General features: G+C 36.8%; 1 protein-coding gene across 3 annotated transcripts; it reads right to left on the bottom strand.

Moving 5' to 3' along the window:
• Window positions 1-3,561: 3,561 nt before the first annotated feature.
• On the bottom strand, window positions 3,562-12,941 carry LOC104115278 (probable magnesium transporter NIPA3). 3 transcript variants are annotated; one of them, XR_690575.4, is made up of 9 exons: window positions 12,386-12,873; window positions 8,403-8,459; window positions 7,346-7,436; window positions 7,095-7,255; window positions 6,853-6,980; window positions 6,546-6,683; window positions 5,099-5,217; window positions 4,209-4,314; window positions 3,562-4,121 (listed from the first exon to the last, which is right to left on the bottom strand). XR_690575.4 is itself a non-coding variant. In XM_009625869.4 (9 exons), the coding sequence occupies exons 1-9, from the start codon at window positions 12,549-12,551 to the stop codon at window positions 4,024-4,026; spliced, it is 1,038 nt and encodes a 345-aa protein (XP_009624164.1). In that variant the 5' UTR covers window positions 12,552-12,941; the 3' UTR covers window positions 3,562-4,023. The 3 variants fall into 3 exon arrangements, 2 of the variants coding, with proteins under 2 accessions (XP_009624164.1, XP_009624165.1); XM_009625869.4 differs by having other exon boundaries at window positions 5,125-5,217; window positions 12,386-12,941; XM_009625870.4 differs by lacking the exon at window positions 5,099-5,217.
• Between the last annotated feature and the right edge of the window lie 820 nt (window positions 12,942-13,761).

The following is a 13,761-nucleotide window of genomic DNA, read 5'->3' on the forward strand; positions in this document are numbered from 1 at the left end:
TCTCGTATGCTTATTTGTTATTTTGTGACTTGTGGGGATTGTTAGTTTGGTTTCGGGAAAGTTTTGGAGTAAATTAGAACACTTAGTTCCATAGTTAGAAGCTTAAGGTGTAAGAGTTGACCAAGGTTCGACTTTTGTGTAGCGACCTCGGAATGGTATTGATGGTTCCAATAGGTTCTTATGCTGATTTTGGATTTAGACGTATGTCCAGATTTGGATTTGGAGGTCCTTGGTTGATTTGGCTCTAATTGTCGAAAGCTAAAAATCTAAAAGTTTGGATGTTTCATAGGTTTGATCGGAAACTGACTTTAATATTATTAGGTTCGGATTGTGGTTTCGGGATTTAGAATAGGTTTATTATATCATTTAGGACTTGTGTGCAAAGTTTGGTCCCATTCCGAATTAGTTTAATAGGAGTAAGACATTTGGTTGGAAGTTTAGAAGTTTATGAACATAAGAGAAGTTCAATTGATGGTTTGATCGTCAATTTGTAGATGTGGTGATATTAATATATTTGGAGGCTTTGGATAGGTCCGGGTAGTATTTACGGACTTGTTGGTATGATTGGACAGGGTCCCTAGTGGCTCGGGTGAGTTTCGGACCATTCAGAGCTTGGTTGAGATTGCTGATGACTGTTGGTATCTAGTGTACTTCGCGAACAAGGAGCAGGTCTCGTGATCGCGAAGGCTTATTTTGGACAACAATATTTTTGTTCTTTGCATTCGCATATAGGAAGTCGCGTTCGCGATGGGTTAGAGCCATTTATTTTCATGTTCGCGGGTGAAGGGCTCGTGTTCGCGCAAGAGGAGTGGCTGGACAGGAGCCGACTAGGTTAGCCTTTGCATTCGCGAATTAATGGACGCATTTGCGTAGGCTTAGGATGCTACTGCATCACGTTCACAGGGGGTTGACAACGTTCGCGAAGAGTATTTTTGGGCCAGTGGTTGTTTGTGCTTCGCGAACAAAAGGCTTTGGCCTCATTTACGAAAGGTATCACTGGACAAACTTTTAAGAATTTTAATTTTGGGACTTAGACCCATTATTTTATATTTGAACCATAGATTTGGAGATTGGCGATTTTTGAAGAGGATTTTCACATAAGGCATGATGGTATTGATTTCTATTTGATTTTAACATTATATCTTGTTTTTCCATGGATTATTACACATAGATTATGTGATTTGAAAGAGAAATTTAGAAATTTTGACTATGGTTTTGGAGAATAAAAGTGAAGATTTGAACTCCGATTCGGAGTAGGATTTGGATGAAATTTATATATTATGACTCGTATTTGAATGGATAGTCGGAATTTATGATTGTCGAATTATGGAAAGCAGGTCCGGGTTGACTTTTTGTAATTTAATAAAGATTGGACCTTTATTACTTGGAATCGATTCTCATAGCCTTGTTTGACGTTATTGAGTTATTTTTGGCTAGATTTGACTCATTCAGAGGTTGATTCGAGAGGCAAGGGCTTTTTGGAGTATTGATTCTCATGTTTTAAAGTAAGTATCTTGCCTAGGCTTGGCGTGAGGTTATTTTTCTCGTAGACTATGATGCTTGGTATGTGTTGAGGATAACACACGTATGTGGTGACGAGCCTATATACATGCACCATGGTTATTCATGATCCGGGTAGACTTTAGGCTATTATGTGCCTCGTTTTGCTACCAAGCCTTCGTGTTACTGTGATTTCCCTACTTGTACGACTATTTGAGCTTTTATGCATGTTAGAAATTATGTCTAGGCTATGTACTTATCCGTTTGAGACATGATAAGGCTATTTTTTTATGTTAAGCTGTTTGCCTTGATTGTAGTCATACTTTTCGGTTATGATATTATATTCGCGTGTTATTCCACCATTTCTATATACCTTTTACTTGTTATCTCACATGTTATTAGTGTCCTTACTATGTGACACGGGTTTGAGTGGATTTGTGGCATGTTGGTATGATATGTGTGGTATATTGATTTCTTATACAGTGAGATATTGGCATATTGTGATTTGAGCGGAGTAATGACTGAACTGGGCCATAGAGTCGTGTTGATATTGATACTGAGGTGACACGTACGATAGGCCTCTTATTGGGCTAAGTGGTATTGATATTGAGGTGACGCGTGTGCCAGACCATTTGGCAAAGTTATGATGATCGTTGACTTTTGATCTGATCAGCGCTTGGGCTAGGATCTGCCCCTCCAAAGTCAGATGATAACCCATGTTACTTTGGGCCCTGTGAGTGTAGGCACTTGGTATGTGCTAAGTGAGGAGCTTTATGCCAAGTACCCATACAGTACTGAGATATGTTCTTATTTGATGATTTAACTGTGAAGTTGTTGATTTTGGCATTGATACTTGTCGTGCAAGCATAGATTCGTATTTTTCTCACATTAATTGATACTTTTTATCTTGAAATTGATGCCTTAACTGATTTGTTTGGAAAGCATGCCTATTTTCCTGTTGATGTGATTAAGTTGAACTTACTATTCTTAAGGTGCTTTTCTTTTTGCTATTATCATTACGTTGTTACTGTTATTGTTGGCCGATTGAAAGTGAGTAGCGGACTTTGCCAATCTCGTCACTATCTTCAATCCGAGGTTAGGTTTGCTACTTACAGAGTACATGGGGTCGGTTGTACTCATTTTACACTCTACACTTTATGTGCAGATCCGGGTACTGCTGATAAAGTTAATTGCTAAAGAGCTGTATCAGTACCTGTTGGAAATTTTAAGGTAGCTCTGTTCTTCCGTTCATAGGCCTTGGAGTCCCTTTCCTTACTTTTGTTATTACTGTTTATGTACTTCAGACATTATTTTATCGTTATTCAGACCATTGTACTTACTTATTCCATAGAAAGCCCATGTATAGGCCTTGGAGTCCCTTTCCTTACTTTTGTTATTACTGTTTATGTACTTCAGACATTATTTTATCGTTATTCAGACCATTGTACTTACTTATTCCATAGAAAGCCCATGTATTCGTTGACACCAAGTTCTGGGATGGTATTTCAATTGTGTATCGCTATTTGGCTACAGTTATTTATCTTATTCCACTTTGAGACTATTTCTTACTGTCATTGAAGTTTATTCCTGTATATTGAATGTTGGCTTGTCTAGCAAGCAGTGTCAGGCGTCGTCATGACTTTCGGTGGGATTTGGAGTCGTGACATTATGTGTAATTCTCTCTAAAAAAAAAAAAACTATTGAAACTTGTTGTGGGTTAAAACAAGTCATAAAAATTTCTATGGCTATAAGTCATCATATAAGGGTGATTGGTGTCTTTTTCTAGACAAACTCTCCTTCTTATAGTACTATTGTTACAAGGCCACCTTAAAAATACAACCTCAGAATGATGTTTATGACCAACCTTAAATTGGTATACAAAGGTGGAAAGTATAACTTATTGAGACAAGGAAGGGGTGGACTTTCCTATTGTAAATCTTACCAGCACCAATTTCAAGATCTTTCTTATCGGTGAAGGCCTTGCTTGAAGGGATGCATAAATTTTTATCTTGATTCCAGTGACTTTGATAAAGACTTTCAGAAATATAAGGCTCAGAAATATAGTCAAGAAAGTCTGTCCTTTAACAGTAAATGAGGGAATTGGAACTTCCTTTAAAACGTGACTAACACAGTCCTATAGCATCAACTACCTGTCTATCATTCATTTGGAGAATGTTACAAGATAAAATTATGAAAAATAGGTACAAGAATGGGAGAGCTCCATTTGATTTCTCTCCATTTAAGGGTAGGTATTCCCAAATGCATGAATTTCAAGCTTCGCTAAGATATCTAGATTATTTCTTCAAGCACCGGCCACAATGTCATGAGTTCCTGGGGAAGTTCCAACACCAATGACAAGAATGATACACTGGTAATTGGACTCCCACTTGCACTTTGTCCTGGACTAGTTATATGTACAAACTAATATAGCGCATTTAAAGCAACTATTCCATTAGCTAAAGGGTCAATAGTTGCCATTTTTCCCAAGAAATATGTTACGTGATATAATTGAGTGAATGTCAGCTATCGCATGGTTTCTCGATGCTTCAGAGGAATGCCTTCTTGATCTGATTCTTCTTCATCATGCTTAGGATATCGCATGCACATAGATGGTGAAGAAACTGTGAACAGAAGAAGAATAGTTATCAACTCCAATCAACAAAATCTGAACTACAAGCCCCAAACATAATAGTAATCTGAGATGATACCATCAACTAAGTCTTTGGTTTTGTGAAGAAGAAAGGTGCCTGACAAGATGGTCACAAACGCACAGAGTTCCGTGATAATTTGAATTGCAGTTTGCCCACTCCAGTCCTGTTCCAAAAGCATGAAAGACGCTTTAGCAGCAGATAAGTTGGTTGATGATAGAGGATGTCCTTCAAACACAAACTGAACTTATCCAAATATTTGACTAATAGCTTTCACTATGGTTTAACACTTACAAAGCAGCTATACCGATAATTAAGACAAGTACTTATGGTCAATAAGCAGGAGAATTTGCAACTTCTCCAAGAAACATAAATATATATAACGGTATAAAATTGTTACATACCAAACTATAAATAGTTAGGCAGTTTAAAAAACGTAATTAATGGGAAAGTCCTCAAGAATTTTTAAAATGATTCTCAGTCATCCAAGTGAATTGGGGAAAAAATTATTCAAATTAGAGAATATTGATTAATGGGGAGCAAATAGATTTGTGTTTATGTAAGATGAAAAATAGTCCATATGCAAGATGAAAAAGATAGGAGCATGTGGACGGGGAAAAATCATTAGCGAAGATACTAAAAAATAACCGAAAAATCCCTGAGGGCCAGTGGCATACGGTTCAAAACTCATCGGATCCCCCCCCCCCACACACACACTTAAATACCAGGCTTTTGTATGCGGTAGGGTTCGCTCCCATGATGTGCACCTAACTCACATCACCTGCAGCGCACCACTAGACCAAAGCCCTGGGGACAATACTAAAGAAAATTTTCACCCACTAAAAGAGAAGTAACCCTTTTCAAGCTTCTGCCACCTTGAATCGCCTTAAACAAGTCAAGTAGAACAAGTTTTAAGGAAGACAGTCTGTGATATATAAGTTAATGCTTACAGCCTTGGTAAAGAAAGTAGTTGCACCTTGAACATGATGACACTGGCGACTATTGTCAGGGATGTAAACATCACATAGTATATTGGTGATACAAGCGCTGTGTTAAATGTATCAAGAGCCTGCATTTAAAATATGGGGAAAATCTGGTGTAAAAATAGAGAGAAACACTGATTATCCCAAAAATTGAGAAAAACACCAGGAAAAGACAAGGATATGCAAATAGAGAAAAATCATTGTATAAAGGGCCAACTTAGGCTCTGCAGACTATAAATGTCTATTCTTATGTAGTCAGTCAGGGAGGGACAGAAGTTAAACAGACAAATCAATCAACTAGGTATCAATCCCAAACTAGTCGGGGCCCACCATGTGAATGCTTCTATCCATTTGGCTCTATTCAGGCTAATTTCATTACTATATCAGTAAATAAGGCAAACTAGAGATCCTTTAAAACTAGATGTTCCCAAAATCTCTAACTACCCCTAGTAATATGCAAGTCTGTTACCGAACTGAAAAGACTAATAACAACCTAATGTAAGTGTAACGACGACAATAAAGCATCAAGCCTAACTAGCTGGCAGGATAAAAGTAAGTGGTCCACATCTTCCCAAGATTGCTTGCACATGTAACACCAGCTTAGTAAGTGGTCCACATCTTCCCAAGATTGCTTGCACATGTAACACCAGCTTACATCTGTTATCCTCTTCTTCCTCCTTATTCTCAGCTGTAAGGATGGTCCCTTTGGCTTCTAGCCAAATTAAGAAGGGCCTTTCTTGGTGCTCTATGGATCCACACTGAGGTCTATGAAAAGAGAGCCTAGACTTCTGAATTAGTAACTTAAGCTATTTTTTGAATAAGATATCCTGACTGAGTTAACTTCATTGTAATTACTGCAAGTCAAAATAGCAACAAGATATAGGCTGACACCTTAGGGGTCGTCCAGTGTTGTCAAAGGCGAAAAGCTCTAAAAAGCGTTCTAGGTCAATTGGGGCTTTAAGCGCAAAGCGCAATTTAAGTGTGGGCTTTAGTTAAAAAAGGCGCAATGCAAGAAAAAAAATATATATATGAAATTCAAGAGAAAAGTAACAAATTGATTCATATTCTTTTCTTTAACAACTAATACACTTATTTGCCAATTATATTTGTAGTCTAGCATTGCTCCATTCAAGATAGAACTCATGGGCGATAAGGGGCACGTCTTGGTACCTTGCCTACACTGAAGCGCAGCTTAAGTGAGGCAAATCGCCCTCCCTGAGCTTTTCTGAGCTTTAGGGTTTAAGCGCGCCTTAAATGAGCCTTTGACAACACTGGGGCCGTCTCTTAGAGTCCAACAGCATAAGTATCTACCAAGTTAATGTTCAGAACTTCCACACAAATGATGAATATCTCCACTCAAAAAGTAACAAACATATCAACTGGTAAAAAAGAACTGAGAATACATTCTAATTACCTTGTTTAAGTAGTTCATTTGTGTAAACACACATGTTGCCATGACTACTGCAAAGACCCATGTTTGAGGATACAGCAACTGGTTCATTCCAGAGAATGTTAATTTTAATGCTATTCCTAGTGCTCGGACACTCATAACCTGCCAAATCATTTATGATTTTTTGACAAAAAAATAAAAAATAAAATTAGATCACACTATGGATATAGCAATGATGCATTAATGACAAGCTTAATAAAAGGAAAAGGAGAACCCATATGAGAGAGGGAAAAAGGAACGCCAAACTCCAACCAGAAGGCTGAGTGCCTACCCCAATAGAACCAACGAGTGAGCAAACTCCAATGTAAGCAATTATATGAGTTTGTCCATATTTTGGAATATACTGGACAATGATTATGACAACTGCCACTATAACCAAAGTTGCATATAGGAGGAACGCTGTCATGAGTAAAAGACTACCAAATTATTGTCAGTAAAAAGCTAAGCAATCAAAACTTCCATGCTCACAATATGTCAAGAAGAAGTCAGCTTTGTTAGCATTCAAATGCGTACCAGGTTCCGTGGCAAGGTCCCAAAGTTCCTTTACAGACTCAATTTGACGTTCTTGAGGAGCATGTAAACAAATGGTTGTTGAGCCCACAATGCATAGAACACAGCCAACCATTCCAAAAATATGCAGTTTTTCTCCCAATATCATATGTGCAAGTGCAGCACTGCACAAATAGATAGATAAATAAATAAATATGTGTCGCCTCGTATGCAACAGGTAGAAAGTTGAACAATCATTTCCAGCCTTCTCTTGCCTGATAATAATACTGAGTGCACCAAGAGGAGTGACTAGGACAGCAGGTGCAAATGCATAAGCTGCAAAGTTAGCAATTTCTCCAACAATCACTGCCACAGAAGCAACGCACTCATATTAACCCATCTTTGTCTGCTGTTTTGTTATTATTTTTATTTTTTCTTCAAATTGAAAGGTAGGAGAACATGGAAATGGTTAAAATACTTCAAGTTAAAATAAAACTGCAAACATAGAAGCCCGTTAACAAAAATTCTCCTTTTTTGCAAAGGAGGAGGCAAAAGCCTTGAGGAGATATAACTATTTCTCAAGCTTATTGGTAGGACTTTCAGTTCTATTGAGACTTTTGAACAAGTAAAAGACCACATTACTCACACCAAAGTAGGGCAGATGTGAAGAATTGAAGTAAATATCCTTGCATTCAGCATCAATATTTGTCAGAGAATTAAGAAAAAGAACAAATATAATGTGGCTTGAATAGCCAGAGGGACAACTTTAGGATACATTGATATCCTTAAATAAGTGAGCCGTCACCTCCTGAAAGCCCTTCTACGCTCTCACACCAAATGAAACAAAACAAGCAAAATAACACGCAATTCACACGGTGCTATTTTAATAGTTGATTCTTTCTTTCTTTCCTTTAAATTTCTCAACACCTCTTTTACTCATCCCGAATCTGGAATACAAGGTCTATCCTTCCCCATTCAATAAAATTAGTTATGAAGAAAATCAGCTTATATAACATTCCCTCCTTTTTGGCTTTTTGGTATAGACCAGAAGATGTTAGTACAGCAGATAGGATGTTAGATTTCCTCAGCTTCTTGCAGTGATATAAAGTAACTGATTTGCATGTATTTTGGCACGAACTTTGTGCTTCTGTTTATACAGTCTTACCTTTCTCAACCAAAAAAAAGATCACTTTTTACAGAAATTTAAATGATGTACATTGCAGTTATCGTCTCAATGATCATGCCAAGTCACTAAAGGCATTATTTTGGACTGGAGGAAAAACAAATCAGCACAATCCTCATGTATCAGAAGCATTGAATAGGGTAACTAACTTGTTATCATTCCTGCCCACCACAGTGGCTCCAACAAGTAAGAATAGCCTCCAGCGCCTGCCATAGCATGTGAAAATTAAGTAAAGGTACATTTCCACTAGGTATGTAAAATTGAATAACTTTTAGAAGCTAACTTTGTTATTCAAAATTATGATAAAGCTTGACCTTTTAAATCCAAGACCTGAGATGAATAAGATTGTTAAAGAGGCAACCCATTTCTTATCCAATGGTTTCATGAAACACTTGAAATCCGGGCACCACCAACAGTGCATTTTTTCCTTATAAAAGGACAGCTCGGTACATAAAGCATCCCGCGTTTACGCAGGGTCCGAGGAAGGGACGCACCCCAAGGTGTGATGTAGACATCCTACCCTAATGCAAGCATTAGTGGCTGCTTCCATGGCTCGAATCCATGACCTATAGGTCACACACGGAGACAACTTTACCGTTGCTCCAAGGCTCCCCTTCTGCATTTTTCTTCTTATAAAAGAAATTTTTTTCTTGCGAAAAGTTGCAGATGAAAAAAGAACGAATATACATACAGGACCAATCTGACTGACAGTTCTACTGCACGCACCATTTGAAAAAATACGAAACATCAGATGAAAAATGAAGCTAATGCCAAAACAGCCTCACCCCCATAAATCACAGTTGTATCGTGAACCGACTTATTAAAAGGGCCAATAAAGCAACATACAAAATGAAGTACAACGGAGAAATCTTAGTCATTATATGCATAATGCATAGGAAAGCATGCAGCCTTACACATCCTATCCAACAAATAGCTCATGTAACACTGGATCTTAAGCATCAGAGCAGCCATGTCAAGAACAGGCACATGGGCAAGGATATGTGATATGTCTGAGACTGCTAAAGAGGTAGGAAATAAAGAAGCATCTTTGAGAAGCAGAACTTAATGTTGTAATATGGACATATTACATATTTTTTGAAAACCCAGAAATCCCCAAGGGTTAAAGGCACAGTAAGGACATATTACTTTTCTTCAAAAAAGACTCTGAAAGTAGGTAGAACACCACACTTGTGGAACCACTTTTAGAATTTCTTGTCTTCTAAAAGCTTTGGAAAAGGAAACTGATGAAATCTTGAATGTGTACTCTCAGTGAAACCACTTTTAGAATTTCTTGTCTTCTAAAAGCTTTGGAAAAGGAAACTGATGAAATCTTGAACATGTACACTCAAAATTGATATGTTCTATGTAAAGCAAACGAAAATCATGAAAATTAATCAGCAAGGATGGTACTATCATGAAAAAATAATCCTACCAAGAGAGTGTTTGAATCACCACAATACAATTGTCTCTTAAAGGTACTCGATATCGATGAAATTCAAATTACTCCACTTAAGAGGGTCCTATCTTTTTAATATTGTTATTAATCATAACTGTGTTTATCCAATAACCAAAGGAATCTTCTTTTAACCTGAGAGAGCTCATAGAAAGTTGCCATTGCCGTAGTCTTTGAAGTTGATTTTTGCAAACATCCTGTATACAAGTTTTTTTTCTTGGTTTGCGACTTACCAGCCTTGAACTCTTGACCTAGTGTCGTAGAGACTCCCTCAACCATTATGATCCTGTCTACAGGTATTTATACCCTTTTTCAGTAAAGAAAACCTTAACTATCAGCAGTGCAGCAAACAATGAAGCGTTAGTTGTTTAATAGAAGCTTTAGTGAACCTGAAGCTGTAGGACCAAACTAAGTTGTATTTATATCTAACACTTCCTTTAGTGGACAACTAAACCAGACCAATGAAATTAGGACAAGGTGATAACATCAACATTTTCTCTAATAAATAAAGACTGGACCAATAAATAAATACATAGCAATAATCTATTGACTTCACCTCCTTTGGTAGGTGTTGGAAAAGTAAAGAATTCATTAAAGGCCATAAAGAACATGTATGAAAGAGTCGTCACTAGCATGAAAACAATAATAGGAGATATAAAGGGGTTTCCCATAATTGTAGGTTTACACAAGGGATTGACATTGAGTCTGTACTTGTCAACCGTAGTTATATATGAGCTAACCAACCCAATACAAGCTGAAATCACATGGTATATGCTATTTGTTGACGATATTGTGCCGATTGATGAAACCAACGAGAGTATCAACCAAAAGCTTGAACTGGGGAGAACTACTCCAGAGAGTATGGGTTTAGGATAAGTAGAAGTAAGACTGATTATATGCGTTGCAAGTTTAGTCAGCACAATAAGAGTGAAGTTAAGGTGAGATGAGACGGGATTGTGGTGCCTAAATGCGACAATTCAGATATCTTGACTCATTATGCCATGATAATGGAATGGCAGATGGAGATGTCACACATGAAACCAAAATCGGATGGTTGAAATGGAGAAGTGCTATTGGCGTTGTGTGATAGGAGGAAAGTTAAGTTCTATAGAACAATTATAAAATCAACAATGTTATACATGAGTGAATGTTAGGCTTCTAACACATCCATAAGATGAGTGTCGAAGAGATGCATATGCTAAGACGGATGTGCGATTATACAAGATTAGACGAGACTAAAAATGATCACTTTCGCTGGAAGGTACAAATAGCATATATTGAGGATAAAAAATGAGAAGGTCGCTTAGAGATGGTCCGCCTCGAGATGCACCAGTCTGCAAGTGTGAAATCGTGGTGAATGAAGGTGTTAAAAGAGGACGAGGTAGACATAAAATCACATGGAATAAAGTTATCTTGAAGGACCTATGATCTCAATCGTTGCAGACATAACGAGAGAAAGGGAACAGTGATAGAGAAAATGTTCATATAGGCGATACCAATAAGTTGGAATATGTTTTAGTCATGTTCATACGTTTACTTTAGGTCTTATGCTTTCTCTGAGTCCATTAACCCTATTAGAGATTTTTATGTCAGTAGAAAATACAGAAACATTTTTAGTACTTTTTTTTTATTTTTACTTTGTAATGTTGATTTGAGATGAATTTAACTGGGGAAACATGATCACGAGGATTCATATAGTACATCCCAACTTGCACCCAAAGGTGTGGATTAGAACCATGAGATCCTAGATTCAAATCCCAGCGTTTACAATAAAACACTAGGTGATTCTCATCTACCAAAAACTTGGTAGGAAGAGTTACCCGATACTTGTGATGGTGAGAAATAGTAGGTACCTAGTGGAATAGTCGAGGGTCCATGCAAGCTAGTTCAGACACCACCGTGATATATATATATATATGTGTGTGTGTGTGTGTGTGTGTGTAATCCCAGCTTGTTTGGGAGTGAGGCATAATAGATAGTTGTTAAAATGTATTGACTTCAACCAATTCAGAAAGAATCTGAATTCCAACTCGTTCATAAAACAAACAAATTTCCAATATTTTAATTCCATCAACAACAACAAACTCAGTGTAATCTCATAAATAGGGTCTGGGAAGGGTAGTGTGTACGCAGACCTTACCCCTAACGTATAAAGATAGAAAGGCTATTTCCGATAGACCTTCGGCTCAAAGAACAGTGAAAATAAAGCAACCAAGCAACAAACAATAGTAACAACAATATAAGGTGGTAACAAACGCGAATGACACAATATGTAATAATACCGAACCATGAATAGGAAAATACAAAAATAGTCCTAGTACTACTGGTAAGCCTAGGAGAAACACACTACTACCGGTCAACCTTCAACCCTAATCCTCGACTTCCACACCTACTATCGTGGGTCATATCCTGTAAGATGAAGCAATGACATGTCCTGCCTAATAACCTTTCCCCAATACTTCTTAAGCCTACACGTACCCTTCTTCAGACCCGCCATGGACATTTTAATTCCATCAAACAACTAAAATTTTAATTAAAAAATTAAATTAAAAAAAAGTTCAATTTCAGCCATTTCTAATGCATTGGACCAAAAACTACAAAACTTCTAACTCAATTCACCAAAAACATATACCAAGATATTAATTTTAAACAAAAGGGAAACTGAAGAAAAAAAAATACCTGCCCTGACCCCAGAAGCACCAGCCTTTTGAAGACCCTTTTTCTTGATTATAAAGCTGGACCCAATAAACAAACTAGAAGAGATAGCCAAGCACAGGCCTTTAACATTATCAGAGGAGATTTCTTGAGGGTCCCCAAAGCTAGTTGGCTGCTGTGAACTCCCCATATATCCACTTCCACACAACAATTAAAAAACAACAACAAAAACTGTTCCTTTTTTCTCTTCAATAATCCAAAAGCTTCAGTAACACAGAAACACTCTTTTGCCATTCCATCAGCAACCCAATTTCCCATGTACAATTCACCATCAAAATCTCACGTGAATTGACACAATTAACCATGAAGATCCCAATATGATCGAGAAAAAGTAGTGAGGGCACAGTGGTGATTTTTTCTTTTTTCTTTTTGGGGGAGTTTTTAAGAGGTAATTTTTGAAAATGAACAGAGTGGGGGAAATAAAGGAGTGATGGATCTGTGGATAAATAAAGTGGAAGAAGACGACAAGAGTCGAGTCTTTATGCTCTGCTTTCTTCGCGGATCGCATGTACTGAGAGTCAGGAGAGTGACAGAGATCGATCTTCCTTTTAAGCTTTTTGTTGTTAATAATTAATTACTCCCTTTCTCTCAAATTCTATTTTATTTAAAAATATTTAAACTTTAAACTATCTACTTTATTAGATACTAATTTCTAGTCACATAAATATTTATAAATTTTTTTAAAATCTTAAATTTCATGCCAAATAAAATACTAATAACATAAATATTGTACTAATAACATAATAAAATACTGTACTATGTTTATTTTGTTTTTTAAACACGTTATAGTTTTTTATATATTTTCTTTAGCTTTTTAAAAAGAGAACAATCAAAATACAAAATAATTGATTCTCAAAAAGTATAGAAAAAAAATCTTTTCAAAGTACATTCACAAAAAAAGAAGAAATAAACCCAAAATATTAGAGTGAATGTCTATATTTTAGAGAGTTTGTTACTTTGTGGCTAAGTCATTTTTCCCGTTATAAATAGAGGGGCTTTACCCCATTGTAAATCATCCGAAATTCAATAAGAATTACCTCTCTTTTCCTTGCAATATTATTCTTTTCCTTATTATTTTATTTCATGTTATCAGCACGAGACTCTACCGTCTCAAGAAGCTATTTGAGAAGACTAAGGTATAGTTTTTCTGCTCTTTTAATAATGTCTGATATTATGAAACGAAAGTTCGTTGCCCTTGAAATTTCGGGCAAGAACTATATGTTGTGGGTGTTGGATGCTGAAATCCATTTAGATGCAATGGGTCTTGGAGACGCCATTAAATATAAAAATAAAGCGTCTACCCAAGACTGTGCTAAGGCCTTGATTTTCTTGCGTCATCA

This window comes from Nicotiana tomentosiformis, chromosome 4, assembly GCF_000390325.3.
Source record: "Nicotiana tomentosiformis chromosome 4, ASM39032v3, whole genome shotgun sequence".
Classification (NCBI taxonomy): domain Eukaryota; kingdom Viridiplantae; phylum Streptophyta; class Magnoliopsida; order Solanales; family Solanaceae; genus Nicotiana; species Nicotiana tomentosiformis.

What these genes read in the sequence shown, in the direction of transcription:
- LOC104115278 (XM_009625869.4), bottom strand. Translation starts at nt 12,551, where the DNA reads ATGGGGAGTTCACAGCAGCCAACTAGCTTTGGGGACCCTCAAGAAATC. An exon ending in TGCTTCTGGGGTCAGGGCAG is followed by an intron (nt 8,460 to 12,385) that starts GTATTTTTTTTT and finishes ATGCTATGGCAG; the next exon opens with GCGCTGGAGGCTATTCTTAC. An exon ending in GCACTCAGTATTATTATCAG is followed by an intron (nt 7,256 to 7,345) that starts GCAAGAGAAGGC and finishes CTATTTGTGCAG; the next exon opens with TGCTGCACTTGCACATATGA.